This window comes from Balaenoptera acutorostrata, chromosome 7, assembly GCF_949987535.1.
Source record: "Balaenoptera acutorostrata chromosome 7, mBalAcu1.1, whole genome shotgun sequence".
NCBI lineage: Eukaryota > Metazoa > Chordata > Mammalia > Artiodactyla > Balaenopteridae > Balaenoptera > Balaenoptera acutorostrata.
In genome coordinates, this window is record NC_080070.1 from 115,597,308 (window position 1) to 115,615,724 (window position 18,417).

Sequence of the window (18,417 nt, forward strand, 5' to 3'; positions counted from 1 at the left end):
GGCTGGGGGCAACTACGAGGAGTAACGGGACTGACCAGGTAGGAGAGGGACGGCTCCCAGGTCTGTGTGACACGTGTCTCCCCTCTGGTCCAGTTAGTGTGAGGCATGGGCCCCCAGCCTCCCTGCCCAAGGCTGCTGGGCTGCTCCTTTCCAGAGGGGGGTCCACCAGTGGTCCCTTGGTCCATAGTTCATGGGCAGTTTCCCCAGATCCTAGCAAGAAGTTGACTATTACGCTTCATTTTCTGTACAGTTAAGTCCCCTACCTAGGAACAAGTTCTGTTCAGAGAGCACATTCGTAAGTCCAATTTGATTGTAAGTCCGACAAAGTTAGCCTAGATACCCAACTAACACAACTGGCTGTATACCGCTGCTCTTAGGCTTGCTTGCAGACATCCTGGGCTTGAAATATAGATACTGTACTACTATACTCTGTACAGTACTGTACAGTAAAGTACATAGAAGCACAACCACTTGTAGAGGATGCACGCACTTGACGATGTACGCGAGACACATGAACTAACTTACGAGATTGGACATGCACGTTTGCCTCTTTGAAAGTTCGTATGCAGGGGACTTACTGTACTGTTGAGAATTCTTCTGAATGTTTCTCTTCGCTGGTGCCGTTAAACAGTTCTTCTCTTTAAGCTCATCAATTTTTAGATAACATGTCTAGGAATCTTCATTTTTTCTTTAAAAACCTGGATCACGGAAGGCTCGTCTTTTGACAGCACACTAGAACATGAAGAAGTTGTCTTGTGGGAGGGCTGCCGTCTTTCAGGGCCACGTAATGATCGCTTAGTTGAATTTTCTACCATTGCAGATGAAAGGCCAGTGGTGAGGGGTCTCCCTCACTGATCTGGGGCTGTGTGTCACCCAACGCTGGCCTCACTTGGTGGTGAGTGTTTGGGTCCCCACAGACCTGAGCACCGCCCCTCTCTCTCAATCCCTGCAGGGCTCCAACAAACTGAACGAAGCTCTTCTGGAAAGAATAAACAGTGCCAGGAAAATCCACTTGGTTCCCTGTCACCTGAGAGGCCAGTTCGTGCTGCGTTTTGCCGTCTGTTCACGCACGGTGGAGTCGGCCCATGTGCGGCTGGCCTGGGAGCACATCCGAGGGCTGGCGACCGAGCTGCTGGGAGCACAGAGGGAGGAAAAGGCGGGTAAGCCGTGCTGCGGGGGCCAGATTTCCTCCACCACATAAAGAGGGGGATAAACGCAGGCCCTATCGGGACTTCCCTGGTGGTCCAGCGGTTAGGACTCCACACTTCCAATTCAGTGGGCACGGGTTCGATCCCTGTTAGTTGGGGAACTAAGATCCCATATGCCGCACAGTGCGGCCAAAAACTAAATAAAATAAAATAAAATACTCTCCATTAAAAAACAACAACAACAACAACCAGACCCTGTCTGGTCCGGAGAAGTGGAGGGAACATAGCCTGTAGTGAATCTTTAGTAACTTTGATAGATTTCTGCTTTGTATTCTTTTATTCGAGACCGTCAATCACATATGCCTATGATTTCCCCTCAGCTTTCTTCAGTTTGCACTGAGGCAACTTACGATCACAACACGCTTATACATTAAACTGGCAAATGGTAGATAACTGAAAATGAATGAAAACATTCAAAAAGGAATTTGACATGACTGCTGGTTTGCTGTCAGGAAAGACCAAATTCATGACGGTTCAGAGAAAGGAAATGTCTAGAATACTGGGCATCAGTTACAGGAACCCTGAAGACAGCGGGCAGGCGACTTCTAAGGAAAATATCTGCACAAACGCAGTGTTGGCAACAGGTTGGAATGATGTCTATTGAACCATAAGAGTCTTCAGAACCTCGGCATTAAGCTATTTTAGGAATCATTCCCCTAGAGTTTGTCCACCGTCTTGCTTTCTGTCTTTTTGCCTTTCGCCCCACTTAGAGGAGGCAGGTGGTGGGAGCTTCTGACTCTCTTTCTCTCTCTTCCTGCTCACTGCCCATCTGTCGTCACCCACGGGGGATGCAGAACCTAAGTGTGCAATGGGATTAGTCTACTGACTGCATGCAACTTGATCTTCTGGGCTCTTAATTTTGACTGTGAATATTTGAGATACTCCAGTGCTCAAAAAAATCAAAAGTTAAATACTGTTACATTTATGTGAGAGGTCCATCCAGCCTTCTGACCTGTGAGGTCAGAGACCCACCTCCTCTGTCAGGACAGGTGCTGAAACACCAGGTCCTTCTCCTGGCTCGGCAAAGCCCTTTCCTGAAGGTCGGATGGTCATAACCTTGGGGGCCACCCTTCCCAGAGCAATGCCACAGTTACAGCTTGAGCATCTCTGAAAGGTGTTGGGGAGAGGCCCATAGTTCCAGATTATTCCACTCCTCCGCAATAAGCATGGGTGTGTGTGGTGGGTGTGTGTGTGGGGGGAGGGGAATAAGATATATTCAAAACAAAATCACATCAGGCAAACACTCCAGAGGAACATTTCTGCAGCCCTATGTTTGTGTATCTCATCATATCTTATTCCCATATGCCCCAAACAACACAGAAAGAGACTGTAGCTCAGAAAAATGATCAGAAACAGAGGCACGTTTCCAACAGAAGTCACAATTACTGTGGAGTCACTATACTTGCTATCAATTCCAAAGCTAAAAACAAAAGGATTTAATTTTTTAAAAATGTAGGATACAATAGTAAATCACAATGCGTGTGTGTTGTTTTGGTCCGATAAATTAGAGTGATGAAAATCTTAATACCTTGGTTTTACTTGTGCTTATGTAAGGTTATATAAAATCCAGTGGTCATAGTTCTGAGAGAAAGAAGGAACTATTTCTATTTGACAAAAGGTAGGAAATTGGACCAAGATTCTAGTTGACATGAATAAAATGTATCATAGAGAAGCCAGATTGGCAATAAAAACTCAGTTCTTCCAGTTCAAACTCTTTTCCATTGTACAGTTGGAGAAAGAGTATACTCCTTCTCTGTGTTCAAATGAGGAATATACAAAGTTCTGATTTTTACACTTTGTGTGTGTGTGTGTGCAATTACACTATTTTATTTACTATTTTAAAATTAGGTGTTATTTGCTTCATTGTTAAAGGTACATGCTTGGAGAAAACAAAAAAGATGATAATGAGTATTTTGGCCAAGTTTACCCACAGTAGCCTGACTCAATCAACCAGTTAGTTGAATCCTTTAAAAATCACTTTTTTAATGTGATATATAACCTATTATATATATATTACTTTATTACAGCATGATCAAAGTAATCTATTCAATCATTTAGCCAGTAAACATCCATTCTGCCAGGAATTGTGCAAAATCTGGGGGAAATAAAGATGAATAAGAGTCTGATGGAGATGGAGATGGTCGCAGTAACCACTGCTACAGCTTTGATGAATGCAGTGACAAACGTTTTCTCTCCACGTCCTCTGGATACAGTCTAAGCTGTTCTCTCGTTTAGCAGCCTGTCCTCTTCTAGCAGTACATTATACAGTGCCTAAAAGAGACATAAGCACATATTAAGAGCTCAGTAAACAATTAAAAATATTTAACTTAATTTTCGTTTTATTTTGTGTTATGTACAGTGCTAAGTCTTCCAAATGTTTATTGCATGTAATCAGTGTTGTTCTGGTAAAAGCCTCTCCCGGGGGAAGAGAGCCTGATTTGTAGCGTCTGCTGATCTCAGTGGCAGAAATGAGTTTTACATTTTTTTGAATACAGCCATATATTCATGTTCTTTTCTTTCCCTGTAGAGATCAAAAGTTGAAGTGATCTGAATACTGGAATGAGAGGAAAAGATGTATCATCCCAGCTCCATGGAAGCAAGTCTGAATGTGGCCCATGCTTCTTTCTCCAAAGTTATCCAGAAAGAACCTTGTGATTACATCTGTTCAGCCTCTCACCAATGAAGAAATATTTGCTATAAGTTAACCCCAGTGGATATAGCTTTTATTCATTATTTGGCTGTGACTTTTGTTGATTAAAAAATCATCAGTTTCTGTGCCCCTGAAGTTGTCAGTTGTGGTAAAGGCTTATTGAAATATTTTCCGGGGTGATCTATAATTATGGGACTTGAGATTATATCCATGGTCTTTAAATTGTTCTGTCATGTGACTTAATGCTTAATAAACAATGTGAAGTGTAACAGTAATTGTGTCTGGTAAGCATCCTGTTCTACATTGTAGCAAATTGATTGTTTCAAAACAGCCAACAATGCGGCATTCTTGGATTTTTTTTTTTTTTTTTTGCGGATTCTTTTTTTTTTTTTTAAGATCTATTGATTAATTGATTGATTGATTGATTGCTATGTTGGGTCTTCGTTTCTGTGCGAGGGCTTTCTCTAGTTGCGGCAAGCGGGGGCCACTCTTCATCGCGGTGCACGGGCCTCTCACTATCGTGGCCTCTCTTGTTGCGGAGCACAGACTCCAGACGCGCAGGCTCAGTAGTTGTGGCTCACGGGCCTAGTTGCTCCGCGGCATGTGGGATCTTCCCAGACCAGGGCTCGAACCCATGTCCCCTGCATTGGCAGGCAGATTCTCAACCACTGCGCCACCAGGGAGGCCCTCTTGGATATTTTTAAACAGGATCCATTTAGTCAACAAATGTTTATGGAGTGCCTAGTATATGTCAGGCACTCTCCTTGTTGCAATAACAACACACAAGTTTTATATGGAGAGGACCCCAACTTCTAAAGAAATGAATTCAGAACCAAGACATAGCCAGAGACCAAGTTCTGCTGGCGTGATGGGAAAGACTTGTGGAGCCTTGGTTTCTTCATCTGATCAGTCCACCTGCCCTGTGGTATCATGACTAATAAACACCTGAAGATGCTCTTTACACATAAATACCAAGAAGTTGCAGTTTTTATCCAAACAACCAATCTTTATTTGAAATCATTTTTGTTCTTAGAAACGTGTATTTTAATTTATTTTATTTATTTATTTATTTATCTTTGGCTGTGCTGGGTCTTCGGTTCGTGCGAGGGCTTTCTCTAGTTGCGGCAAGCGGGGGCCACTCCTCATCGCGGTGCGGGGACCGCTCTTCATCGCGGTGCGCGGACCTTTCACCATCGCGGCCCCTCCCGCTGCGGGGCACAGGCTCCAGACGCGCAGGCCCAGCAGCCGTGGCTCACGGACCCAGCTGCTCCGCGGCATGTGGGATCCTCCCAGACCAGGGCTCGAACCCGTGTCCCCTGCATTAGCAGGCAGATTCCCAACCACTGCGCCACCAGGGAAGCCCAGAAACGTGTATTTTAATCCCAGGACTAGTTCTTGTCATTTGGAGACTACAGAATTATCAAAAGCACTCTCAGAATGGGTCCTTGGATTATTTATATGGATATTTGAATTTCAAAGACCTCTGTTATCTATGTGATGTAATGATCTGTTTTACGGAAATCTGGAAATACGTCAGATGCCATGTGGTCCCCATCTCCTTTGGTCAGGTGGTTTGTTCTCTACCCATCAGTGGAGCAGACCTGACCTCCAGCACGGTGCGGGGATGTGGGACGGGCCACTGGGACCCACTGGGCCCACCGCATTAGCAGCTGTAGAAGGCCGAGCGATCAGACCCCTGCGTCGGGGCTGAGGTGCCTGCATTCTACAGTGAGGTTGTCTGCACCTGAGTGCGCTCTTGCGTTGAGGTTGTTGCAGGGCCCCCAGATGGGGCCACAGGGTTACCAGCGCGGCCCTCAGCCTTTTGGGAGCAGCTCCACCCAGCCCATCCGCAAATGCACTTTGGAAAGATGACCGAGATTTAGTTCGAGGCAGGAGACCAGGCAGCAGATGACAGTAGGTGTGCTGCTGGGACATGTGTACAGACAGGCAGCAGGAAGTTAGCTGAGTGATGAAGAGCCCCCCTCTGAACGGGCTGGATCACTTCATCGGGGATTCTCAGACATCAGCTCCGGTGTAGACCCAGCAGGGATAGAAGCTTGCCCGACCTCTGGCTCATTTCTAGGTAACTCATGACAATTCACCCCATCTCCAGACCTCTCTAGGCATCTCCATAGCACAGCGATCAGACCCCAAACCACCCAGCCTAGAAACAGGAGGACATACTTCCCCCCAGTTTACTTAACACACATCCTCATGCCATGTGCTCTATGCCAGGTACCGTTGTAAATATTTGTAGTATTAACTTATTTAATACTTATTTTAAGGTCCTCAACTATTATTCCCATTTTACAGATGAGGAAACTGAGACATCAAGAGGCCTAGTGACTTGTCCACATGAGGACTGGAATGCGGCACCCTTCCCCACCCCCCTCTGCTGTCACGTGTGCTGTCTGCTCCCTGGGAGGAGCCTTTTCTCAGGATAACTGGCAGTGAGGACATTCACTCCCTTCTGGGAGAATCCCGCCTTCGCCTCCCAGGGTAGAGTCCTGGACCCTGACCCTAACCAGACAATCCCCAAATAGCCCAATGGGGGGAAGTTTTTGACGGTCTGGATTACGCAGCCTAATCCATCTGTACAGCGCCTTCATCTAAACCTATATTCAATCTAGTGTCACGATGTAGCACACAGACCACCGCTGGTACTGGAACCAGATAGCATCTCCCGATAACGGGCACCTCCAGTTAGTGCTGGGAAACTCCCAGATCAATCTGGACACAACTAACCTCTTGATACCAAGAAAACAGTTTTTACTTATGACACTTCTGACACCAGATGAAAGGGTTTTCCCTCCTGGCACCAAAAACATGGAGTCTTTTCTAACATCACTTCTCCGTCTGTCTGACAGCACCTGCCTGGAGTGAGTGTCCTACTGCACAGGTTAAAGGCTTGGTCCCACAAGACACTCTCACCTCACTACAAGCCCGGGACCTCCTGTACTCCTGACTGACCCGCTATAGACTGGGGCTTCCCATCATGCCCTCATCAGGGTCTACAATTGGCCAGAACAGATCACAGAACTCAGGAAGTCTCTTTGCTTATGTTTACCAGTTTATTATGAAGGATACAACTCAGGAACAGCCAGAGAGAAAAGAGGCGTAGGGCAGGGCAGGGGGAGGGGGTGCGGAGCTCCCATGCCTTCCCAGAGGGCACCACTCTCCAAGCAGCCTGATGTGCTCACCAATCTGTGCTCAAAACCCTGTCGATTAGGGATGTTTATGGGGTTTCCAGTAAATCACTGGTTGATTAAATCATTGGCCATTGTGATTCACTCAATCTCTGGTCCCTCTCCCCTGCTCCGAGGTTGGGGGTGGGATGGGGCTAAATGTTCCAACCCTCTCACCATGGTGACCACCTCCATCCTTACCCTCCCTAGGGACCTGCCAAGAGTAGCCTCCTTAGAACAAAAGAGGTTCCTGTTACCCACAGATCCCAAGGGATTTAGGAGCTCTGTGTCAGGAACCAGGACACAGACCAAATACATAGTTTTTATAGTATCAGACCTAAGGGAACTCCTGGAATCATATGCCTCCTCCCTAACATGCAGCAAACAGCCAAACTTCCTGAAACCAGAGACTCTCATTCAGCTGACTCCATGCCAGTCACAAGAGGAACCTGTAGAACAGCCCAGATAAAACGGAGATGCAGGAATATTACTCAGCCATAAAAAAGAATGAAATAATGCCATTTGCAGCAACATGGATGGACCTAGAGATCATCATACTGAGTGAAGTAAGTCAGACTGAAAAAGACAAATATTGTATGATATCACTTATATGTGGAATCTAGAAAGACGATACAAATGAACTTATTTACAAAACAGAAACAGACTCACAGACTTCCAAAACAAACTTGTGGTTAACAAAGTGTAAAAGTGGGGGGAGGGATAAATTACGAGTTTGGGATTAACATACACACACTACTATAGATAAAGTAGATAACCAACAAGCACCAACGGTATAGCACCAGGAACTCTATTCAATACTCTGTAATAACCTATATGGGAAAAGAATCTGAAAAAGAATATAACTTAATATACTGAATCCCTGTGCTGTACACCTGAAAGTAACACAACATTGTAAGTCAACTATACCTCAATATAAAATAAAAATTAAATTAAAAAATAATAAATTTAAAAAAGGAGAGGCAGTTTGTCACTGGGTGGCCCCTTGATCATCACAGGGGAAACAGAGGAAGACCCCAGAGGAAGCGGGTATCAATCATCCATCGACTTCACACCTGTGACCCTTAACCTGGGAGTCCAACAGACGCAGCAAATTAGCAAGAAATACTGCTGATCTTTTATTCAGAAAGCCTGTTTTTGAGGAAAGGAATGGAAATTGCCACCAATGGAAAGAGCCAATAGATGGCTTTTTGAGCTAAGGATTGTTTTATTGCTTCTCTGAATCATGTAAATCTCCAAATACCAAATCTTTTTTTGCTTTTTTTTTTTTTTTTTTACTGCATTTGATATTGAAATCTATTTCTTCGGTATCTCTGTGTCATTTGCCATCACCTATACTTGTAATAAGTAATAGAAATAATTAATAAGAAAGCAGTGAGAGTAATTTGCTTGCATAAACTGGATAAATTTGGAACTACCACTTTAGAGAAGGTTGAGTGTGTTACAGGCAGAGATGCAAATTGGATGGATCCAAAAACGTCCAGAATGTTGAAGTCAAATCCAGACACCGCCAGAGGTAAGAGATGGCAATATCCCCAGGTGTCACAGAGGAACCAAGTCACATGAGGAGGGTTAAAACGAAGGATGTCTACTGGGAAAGACACAGAGAGGCCTTACTTGGTAGCTGTCTTCAAATTTTACACTCACTCTGACATGAAGGGTCTTTGTGCCTCCAAAGAGCAAGTGACACAGAGGGAGACAGATTTTTCCAACGTGAAAATCAGCCAGTCGTCAAATAGAATGTGTTTTCTTACAGGGCAGTAAATTCTCCACCACTGTGGGTGTTCATTGGTGACAGGAAAGTCAACGGTTGAGAAATGGTGCAGGAAACATCTCCAAGGGACTGAAAACTACAGTACATGACCATTAAGCTCTCTTCTGTATTTGAGATTCCAACAGTCTATGAAAATAAGAGACTCTGGCTAAATTACAAAGTAGAAACACCACCATCAGCATGGGTTATTTTTCAGTGACAAGCTCTAATCTGGGCAACCCGTGTTGAGCAAAGGGCTCGCCCGGTGATAACAACGCCTGACACTTGGGCGGTGCTTCCGGAGGCCAGGCTCTGGTCTGAATGCCCTTCAGATGTCAAGTCCGTTTATCCTCCCAAGGGCCCTTGGAAGTAGATCATGAGTAGTGGAGCCAGGATTTGAACGCTGGAAAGCTGACTCCACCATCCCTCTGCCATAGCAATACATTGTGTTAGTTTCCTAGGGCTGCTTAAAGGAACAGAAATTTACTCTCTCAGAGATCTGGAAGCCAGGATCTGGAAGTGAAGGTGTCAGCCCGGCCATGCTCCCTCCAAAGCCTCCAGGGAGGATCCCTCTTTACCTATTCCAGACTCTGGCACCCCAGATGTTGCTTGGCTTGTGGCTGCATAATTTCCACCTCTGCCTCTGTTTTCACTTGGTTGTCTTCTCTCTGTCTCTCTTCTTCTTTATAAAAACATCCGTCACACTGGATTAGAGTTCATGTCAATCCCGTATAACCTTGTGTTAACTCGATTACATCTGCACAGACCCTGTTTCCAAGTAAGGTGACATTCACAGGTACTGGAGGTTAGGACGTGGACGTGTCTTTTGGGGGGATACGGGGATACGATTCAACTCACAACATATGGTATCAAACCGGAAGCACCAGAAGTACAGACTCAGGTTGGCAGTGACGCTCTGGAGGAAAACAACCGAAGCAGATGGTTCCTTCCCCGCTCTGCCCGCCCCGTTTCAGGGGAGGCCCATCTCCCCACTCACCAGCTCTGTTTGTGATGGTGATGCCAGGGGGCCCATCAGAGCCCTCACGGTTCATTCAGTGCAGTCAGGGAAAACCTTTTGCTGGCATTGCACATCTCAGTCACTCCAGGTCCACACACCCCTTACTCCTCCGATGGAGGCAGGAACCCATCCCCTCGGTCCTCCATCCTCATTCTGCCTTCTTCCTTAACGCTGGACATCAGTCAGAGTCTAGACACACCCAGGAGTCCCACCAAGAAGGAATTTACTCTTGTCCTGTCTGCTTCCACATCCCCTCTACCCCATCCACCTCCTTGGACCTACAAACACACCTCTTTTAAAATTAAAGTGACTCTCCATGTACACGGGGATGCACATTATTTGGGGCCATAGTCTCCCTCTGCTCAAAAACAAATGAGATCACTGAGGTGTGCATTGGCATTTGTTGGAGACCAGGTTTATAATATTCATGAATATGGAAATGAGCAGCCAGCTCCCAGAATCCCTTGCGCCAAGAACTGGCACTCTGTTTGCTGTAAGTGAAAACTTCTTCCCTTGCAGGTTCAAAAATTTCTCCCCAGGAGAAAACAAAACAAAACAACCTATGGTCTCAGAAGGAAAGTTTAAGACCTGCATAGCTCAAGTGCTAAACTCCTACAAATTATGCTAAAGTCTTATAACATTATTCTAAAATATCCCGTTTGTAAAAGAAGAAAAAGTCTTGCTATGGCTTAAGGGTTTGACAATAGCAAATAGCATTAATAGTAGCAATAAATATAGCATCACAGCTTCTGTTGAATGTCTGCCGTGTGCCAGCTCCTGCTTTGATAATTTACTCATTAGATCTCATATTAATCATAACTCTTACGATAGCATCCTGAGTTAGACATGCTTATTCCTGTTTTATAGATGAGGAGGAAGTTGAAACTTAGAGAGGGTACGGAATTGAGTTAGATTTTGCCAGCTGCGCAGGAAGAAAAAACTGCCGGATTGGGAAATGCTTTTCTATCAAACACACAAAAGTAAAGTGGCAACGCTAGTGTCACTCGTTGGAAAAATTTTAATACTGGCAACAATAAATTTACTTCAGTATGTGAACAATACTCTTAGGAGGATAAGACGGGGGTCTACATGAATTCTCCAAAATGCTATCACTTAATTTTGGTGACAAAAAAACCAAAAATTGCTAATTACCCAAAGAGTATTTATATGGTGATTTCTTTTTTTTTCTTTTTTCTTTTTTTTATATGGTGATTTCTAAACATACAAGTTAAAAAATAGCTAGCAAGCATACGACTGAGCTGGTCTTGAGGTAATGGTTTTCATTTTCATTTTCTTTTATTTTTATTCTGGGTAATTATAATAGTTAGCAAATTAGTTAATAAATTATGAAGAATTAGAATAAAAAAGTCTTTTATTACCATCTAAGCCAAGAGATGAATTGTAAGCTGTCATTTTCCCTTGTCTATTTTTAAAAAGGTATTGTCCAATCATTCCCTTTTGTTTAGTTTGTGCCCATTTTTTAAAATCTTAAAAGAAAGGTCTTAAGAAATGTTTTGCCTCACACTTCTTAGGTCTTGCATTTCAATGTCATGTGCTGTTAATTGCTCCTGGACAGTCATCTTCCCCATGCCCGGTGCCACTCACTTTCCGGGGAAGGGGTACCCACAGGGCCCGGGAGCCAAGGAGGGGAGAAGGCACTGGGGCTTCCCGAGGAATGGCTCCTCCTTCTCCCAGACAGAAGTACTCAGGGGAAAGGTTCTTCCCCACTCCGGCCCCTCCTTCTCGCTTTAAACAGGCTTGTGTGAGCTGGTTCCCTGGGCTGCTGGGGGCGCCCTTGGGACACGGAGGCGACCAGCCGGGGAGGAAGACGGCAGGGTGACAAGGTGGGAAGACGGTCCTTCGGGACCCCCTCAGGTCACGCCATCAGACCTCCACAATTCCCAGGTGACACGGTGACACGAACGACCCGTAGGCCGCTGTGAGGGCTATTCCGTTCCTCGTCCTGCCCCAGGACACAGTCCGCTGGAAGAAGGGCGCGCTTCCCGGTCTTCCAGGACCGTGTCCCCAGGGCAGCAGGGAGAAAAGGGACGCGCCGGCCGGCTGAGGGCGCGAACCGAGATGCAGATTCCAATTCCCCGATTCGGTCTAAAACTGTGTGTGGGGGAGGAGCCCCTCCCGAGGGACAACCGCGCACCTACGTACGCGCCGGTAGGGGCACTTAGCCGCGGAGCCGCGGGGGCGTGACTGGGGCGTGACTGGGGCGTGACTGGGGGCGTGACTGGGGGCGTGGCTGGGGCTCGGACCCCTCCCGGGGGAGCAGTGCTGCCCCGCCCCTGAGCCCCGCCCACCGTGCGCTCACGCCCCGCCGCGCTCCCCCGCCCCGCCGCACGCTCACGCTCGCACAGACGTATGAATGCGCGCACGCACGCACAGCGGGGCCGAGCCGGCAGCAGCGCGCAGGCGCACGCGGTCCGCGCGCTTTTCGGAAGCCGTAGGTAGGCGGGCAGGGGGGGCGGCGGGCAGGGGGGGCGGCGAGGGGAGCTGAGGCCCGGGAGGGGCGCGGGGCCGGAGGGCTGAGGGGCTTCGCTGGCGGGCGAACGGGCAGACCGGCCCGGGAATGTGTTCTCCCAGCGGTCGCGCTCCCGGCGGCCTGGGGTTCGGAGGCGGCCTGTGGGGAGGGGGCGTCCCGGCGGGCGGGCGCCGCGCTCGCGGAGGCTCCGCGGGGGGCGGCCGGGCGAGCCCTGGGCCGGGAGCCAGGCCGGAGGGGAGGGGCTGCACCCGGGGTCCCGGCCGGCGGGCGGTGGGCCGTCCCGTCCCGTGAGCGCCACGGCGTCCCCAGCCCCGTCAGCGCGGTGACAGCTGTCCCCGGGGACGCCCCGCTCCGGGTGCGGGGGGACAGTCGGTGTGGCGGGGAACATGTACTGTCTGGACGAACGCCACGTCCTACAGCAGGCAGGGAAAACCCCAGGAGATGGGAATGCAGCTCGTGCATCGCTGCCGCCGAGTAACCTTAGTGATACAGACCTAGGAAGTGGTACTCGGGACCAGGCTGTGCCGCTGACGGGTGTGGCCAAGCCGTCCTTGGTTACCTGTGTCCATAGTTCTTGGGGGAATGATTGCGCTGAAAGGACGAAGTAAGACTTGGGAGGTGAATGTTGAGCAAATAGGAGAGGGTGGAAAGGAAAGAGCAGGGTATTTGGGGAACAGTGACAAGAACTCTGTCTGAGCCTTTGTAGGAATCCCAGTTTTGCGGATGATAAAATGGGATGAAGCCGTGTAGAGGAACAGGATTTTCATGGTAACTGGAAAGTTGGTGATACATGGTTTCCAAGTTACCTCATTTGCAATTTCTCATTTCTGCTGTTGCATAAAAGATTAAAATAGGGTAAAATGGAATAGTGGAAAGAGGGATGAATTGTTTGTCAGGAGATGTCAGTTCTAGTTTTGACTTCATGGCTTTAAGCAAATTAGGATCTCACTAGGTCTTAAGTTTATTGTTTTCAAAAATAATTACAAAGATTTATGGACACCTACCTACAATGTGACAGATTCTTTGTAGGGTTTATGGGAGAAACAAAGCTGTATTAAGCATGGGTCTTGCACCAAAAAAACTGCTGATTATTAGGCTATATTTATAGGTAATTTGGAAGGTAAATTTTAGTATACACGAGTTCTTGGTTTTTACTTTACTTCAATACCCTTAGGAAGCTTCAAAGTTTTCTTACAAATTTTTCTTCTGGATTGGCAGGTAAATTCTACACATCTGTCAACATGATACATCCATCTACAGTACTGTTAAAATGATTTTAACTTAATGTAAGGAGGCTTATAAAACTAACATGAAGAAAAAAATCTAAAATAAACCACTTTAATAACACACTTGTTCTCCTATTTCATTTATCATGACAGCTTCACTTTTTAATGCTTCCTGTGAAATTGGGAAATTGTGAGAGATTCTGAGGCATCCTGTTTTAAGTGCTCATTTACAAATCCTTGAAAACATTTAGTATATGACTAAATACTATTGTTCGTATTTGTGAGCCATGCTGCAGTGACCTTTGGTGGCAGTATGAAGGGGCATTTACGTGGTGAAGTGCACACTACATGCAGTGAAACTGCTCGTGTGCGTATTCTGGCACCATTGCTCACTGGCTGTGTGACCTCAACCAAGCTTCTGAACTCCGTCTGCCTCAGTTTCTACATTTGTGCAATCGAGATGATAATAGTAATTTTTAGGTATTTTCATGTTCATTATTTGACTTGATTCTCATAATGATTTCTCTCATTTTACAGATAAAACTGAAGGCCCAGCGATGTGAAGAGGCTTGCATGAGATCATTCATCTAATTTTCCTAGGGACGGGGCTTGGCTTGGTTTGTTTTGCTTTGCTTGTCTCTAGATCCCTTGGTCTTCCATGTTGCCTTTTGTTTGCTGATTAATTTTAAATCCTCTCCATCTAAACCTTTCCCTAATCACAGGGAAAATTATTATATAACTAAAACAGTTTAACCCATAATAGAGCATTATTATTATTATTATTATTTTGGCTACGTTGGCTCTTCGTTGCTGCACACAGGCTTTCTCTAGTTGCGGCAAGCAGGGGCTACTCTTCGTTGTGGTGTGCGGGCTTCTCATTGTGGTGGCTTCTCTTATTGCGGAGCATGGGCTTCAGTAGTTGCAGCACCCGGGCTCAGTGGTTGTGGCTCGCGGGCTCTAGAGCACAGGCTCAGTAGTTGGGCACACGAGCTTAGTTGCTCCATGGCATGTGGGATATTCCCGGACCAGGGATTGAACCCGTGTCCCCTGCATTGGCAGGCAGATTCTTAACCACTGCACCACCAGGGAAGTCCCTAGAGCATTATTAAGTCAAGTCTTTAATCTTTTATATCTTGAATTCCTGAAAGCTATGGTTAACTAGATGCTCCCCTATAAACGGTCTTTCCTTATAAATTTACCTTATAAATGAAAAGTCCAGTGTACCTTCCTTCAGATAGGCAGAGATTTTAAAAGTATGTTTAAAGTATTATGTCTTTGTTTCCTTCTGGATACTGAATCTTTTTCATCTTTGTCGTTTGTTATAGAACCTCTAAAATGCAGGTCTCTAGCTCCAGGTCTGTACACTTGAGTGAATGGCAGAAGAATTACTTTGCAATTACGTCTGGCACGTGTACATCAGGAGAGAAGGCAGACGCGTACCGAGCACAGATTCTCCGCATTCAGTATGCGTGGGCAAACTCTGAGATCTCCCAGGTGTGTGCTGCCAGACTGTTCAGAACATATGCAGAGAAATATTCTGCAGTTATTGATTCTGACAGTGTTGAAACTGGCTTGAATAACTATGCAGAAAACATTTTAACTCTAGCAAGATCTCGGCAAACTGACAGTGACAAGTGGAAGTCTGGATTGTCAATAAATAATGTGTTCAAAATGAGTAATGTTCAGGAGATGATGCACGCTGGCAGAAAATCCAGAGACTCTCTGTTGGCATCTGTTGATGAGTCAGTAGTCATCCATAAAGTGGCCGCTGTCTTTGATCTTCCTAAATTTAGTGTTTGTGGTGGTTCTGGGGAGAGTGACCCATTAACTAACTCAGCCCATGGTGCCGATAGGACCAAAGACTTCCCAGAGGGCAGTCCTTCTTTGAAGTGCCCTCAGAATGCCCAGCCACCTCTGGTCACTGACACCACTAAGACGTGTCCTACAGTCTCAGGACCTTTTGGTGAGTCAGCCATTGCAAAATTCCATGCCACACCATTATTTGGAAATGTCAAAAAGGAAAATTACAACCTCCCGAAAGCCAACATAGGACTAAATGTGTTCTCATCTAATCAGTCTTGTTTTCCTTCTGGCTTTGAAAATCCACGGGAAATGAAAGCTTTTTATGGTTCTGGCATCATTGATGCACTTTCCACTCCAGTAATGAATAAGGCTTTTAGTAAAACAGAAGATAATGGCCAAAGAGAGGAGAGCAGCCTGCCTACTTTTAAAACTGCAAAAGAACAGCTATGGGTAGATCAGCAGAAAAAGTACCACCAGCCCCAGCGTGCATCAGGGTCTTCACATGGTGGTGTCAAAAAGTCTCTGGGAGCTAGTAGATCCCGAGGGATATTTGGAAAGTTTGTTCCCCCCGTACCTAAGCAAGATGGGGGAGGTCAGGGCGGGGGGACGCAGTATAAGCCTCATGGCGCAGGAGCTGCAGACCCAGCACATCCCGTAGATGAGCGTCTGAAGAACTTGGAGCCCAGAATGATTGAACTCATCATGCATGAGATTATGGATCAGGGACCGCCAGTGAACTGGGACGATATCGCGGGAGTGGAATTTGCCAAAACCACAATAAAGGAGGTAGTTGTGTGGCCCATGATGCGGCCAGACATCTTCACTGGCTTACGAGGGCCCCCTAAAGGGATTCTGCTCTTTGGTCCTCCGGGGACCGGTAAAACGCTGATTGGCAAGTGCATCGCCAGTCAGTCTGGGGCAACGTTCTTTAGCATCTCCGCTTCCTCCTTGACTTCTAAGTGGGTGGGCGAGGGGGAGAAAATGGTCCGGGCGCTGTTTGCTGTTGCACGATGTCAGCAGCCAGCGGTGATATTTATTGATGAAATTGATTCCCTGCTATCTCAGCGGGGAGATGGTGAGCATGAATCTTCTAGAAGGATAAAAACCGAATTCCTAGTTCAGTTGGATGGAGCAACCACATCTTCTGAGGACCGTATTCTAGTGGTGGGAGCAACCAATCGGCCGCAGGAGATTGACGAGGCTGCCCGGAGAAGGTTGGTGAAAAGGCTGTATATTCCCCTCCCAGAGGCCTCAGCCAGGAAACAGATAGTCGTTCATCTGATGTCCGAGGAGCGCTGCTGCCTCAGTGAGGAGGAGGTCGACCTGGTGGTGCAGCACTCTGGTGGGTTCTCGGGGGCTGACATGACGCAGCTCTGCAGGGAGGCGTCTCTGGGTCCTATTCGCAGTTTACAGGCTGCCGACATTGCCACGGTAACGCCGGATCAAGTTCGACCAATAGCTTACAGTGACTTTGAAGATGCCTTCAGAACTGTGCGACCTAGTGTGTCTCCAGAAGATTTAGAGCTTTATGAAACCTGGAACAGGACTTTCGGTTGTGGAAAGTAAATGGGACGCTTGAAGTTAAAAGATGGCATCTTTGTAGCCCAGTCTTCCCATTTTTTTAGCATAGGAGATTGATTAAGTGTACATCAATGTATATTCTGAATTCTGTACCTCAAATAAAATAGAATAACAATAGCTCAACTTTTACAATTGATTGACTTAGACTATGTTAATATAAGCTCAGTTTTCCTTCCAGTTTCCACCTGATACGTAAGCCGATTCATGCAAAATGGGAATGCACTTTTTTTGTTTTGTTCCTAAGAGGTCTTTTCAAGATGTATACGATGAACAGTGAACTCAAATTGAAACTTAAAATCTGATTTGTATATGAGGATGTATCCGACTTACATGCATCTTTTATTGAAAGTTTCTTCTGAGGATCACATAATTCTTAGTATTGGCTAGTATAGTGGTTTACATTTGAAACCGAGTGTTGCTTACTGTTGTTTAATAGATTTAAAATCTCAACCAAAGCTAAAGTGAAAGTGCCAGTTTTTACTTTGTTCTGGCTTGTAACTGCTTATGGTTTTCTTCCCTACCCAAGGCTAATTAATCAAAACATGTTCAGAAATAGCAAAGTGTAATCTAACATCAGAGACAGGTCCACAGAACTGACAGGGGAAGAATGTTGTGTTTCTCCAGGGGGTAGGTGATGTTTGAAAGTAGTATTTTATCTGGCACTACTTTACAACCTGTAGGGTTGGTCTCTTTCAAAAATAAATGTTTTCAGATTTTTAGAACGGACTGTTTTGTTCTCTAAATAGTGCATGTTCTATGTAGAAACATTGGAAAATAGAGGTGAACAAAAAGAAGAAAATAAAAGTCAGTTACGCTACCACTTTGAGGAACACAGTGTTAACATTTCAGCGTCACTTCTTCCAGATGTTTTATACAGGAGTGGGGTTGCGCTATGCCTTCTTGTTTGCAGCTGTTTAAAGTCCCTCATCATCATCTTCCACATTGACGTACTTCGGCATCTTCCCGTGCGTGAGTGCCTGGGACTCCATGATATGAGGGGGCCTATAATTTAGTCAGCCCTGTGTTACAGGGCATTCAGGGCAGTTCCTTAGGTTCACCTTTTGTATATTCTAAATAAAATATGTTAAATGCCTTAGTTATCTTTTTAAAAACCATACATTTCTTGAGTAAAATTCTTGGATTAACAATTTTTAATGCTTTTGGCACGTGTTCTAAATTGTCTTCTGGAACAGTGGTGCTTGTGTAGAATTCCTATCTGCACTGAGTCAAAGTGCCTGTTTACCTGAACCTGGTGGTCATGGACACTGTCCAGCTGCCAATTGGACAGTACGCAGGTTTTGCACCCATCCATCCATTCAAAAAATACTTACTAGACTCCAGGCACTGAAAGTAGACCAGTGAACAACAGACAAAAGTCCTTGGTCTCATGGAGATTACGTTCAAGTTCTAATGTTTTGAGAACAATTCAACTTAAGAAACGGAATTTGAAACTTGTAGTAGATGAATTTAGGCAATTTATATAT

The 18,417-nt window shown here is 45.9% G+C and overlaps 2 protein-coding genes across 6 annotated transcripts in view; both read left to right on the plus strand.

Annotated features, from left to right (window-relative positions):
* Positions 1–4,116, plus strand: part of DDC (dopa decarboxylase) — an 82,485-nt gene extending 78,369 nt beyond the window's left edge. For both annotated transcript variants that reach the window (XM_007178347.2, XM_007178348.3), the window contains exons 14-15: positions 953–1,160; positions 3,736–4,116. In XM_007178347.2, coding sequence (XP_007178409.1) covers positions 953–1,160; positions 3,736–3,749 — 222 coding nt within the window. In that variant the 3' untranslated portion in view covers positions 3,750–4,116. The remainder of the gene's footprint in view (positions 1–952; positions 1,161–3,735) is intronic.
* A 7,559-nt stretch (positions 4,117–11,675) lies between these two features.
* FIGNL1 (fidgetin like 1) lies at positions 11,676–17,048 on the plus strand. 4 transcript variants are annotated; one of them, XM_007178349.2, is made up of 3 exons: positions 11,676–11,737; positions 14,087–14,166; positions 14,875–17,048. In XM_007178349.2, the coding sequence occupies exon 3, from the start codon at positions 14,885–14,887 to the stop codon at positions 16,916–16,918; it is 2,034 nt and encodes a 677-aa protein (XP_007178411.1). In that variant the 5' UTR covers positions 11,676–11,737; positions 14,087–14,166; positions 14,875–14,884; the 3' UTR covers positions 16,919–17,048. The 4 variants fall into 4 exon arrangements, with proteins under 4 accessions (XP_007178411.1, XP_057406572.1, XP_057406573.1 ...); XM_057550589.1 differs by lacking the exon at positions 11,676–11,737 and adding an exon at positions 12,226–12,288; XM_057550590.1 differs by lacking the exon at positions 11,676–11,737 and adding an exon at positions 12,539–12,927.
* Positions 17,049–18,417: the final 1,369 nt, after the last annotated feature.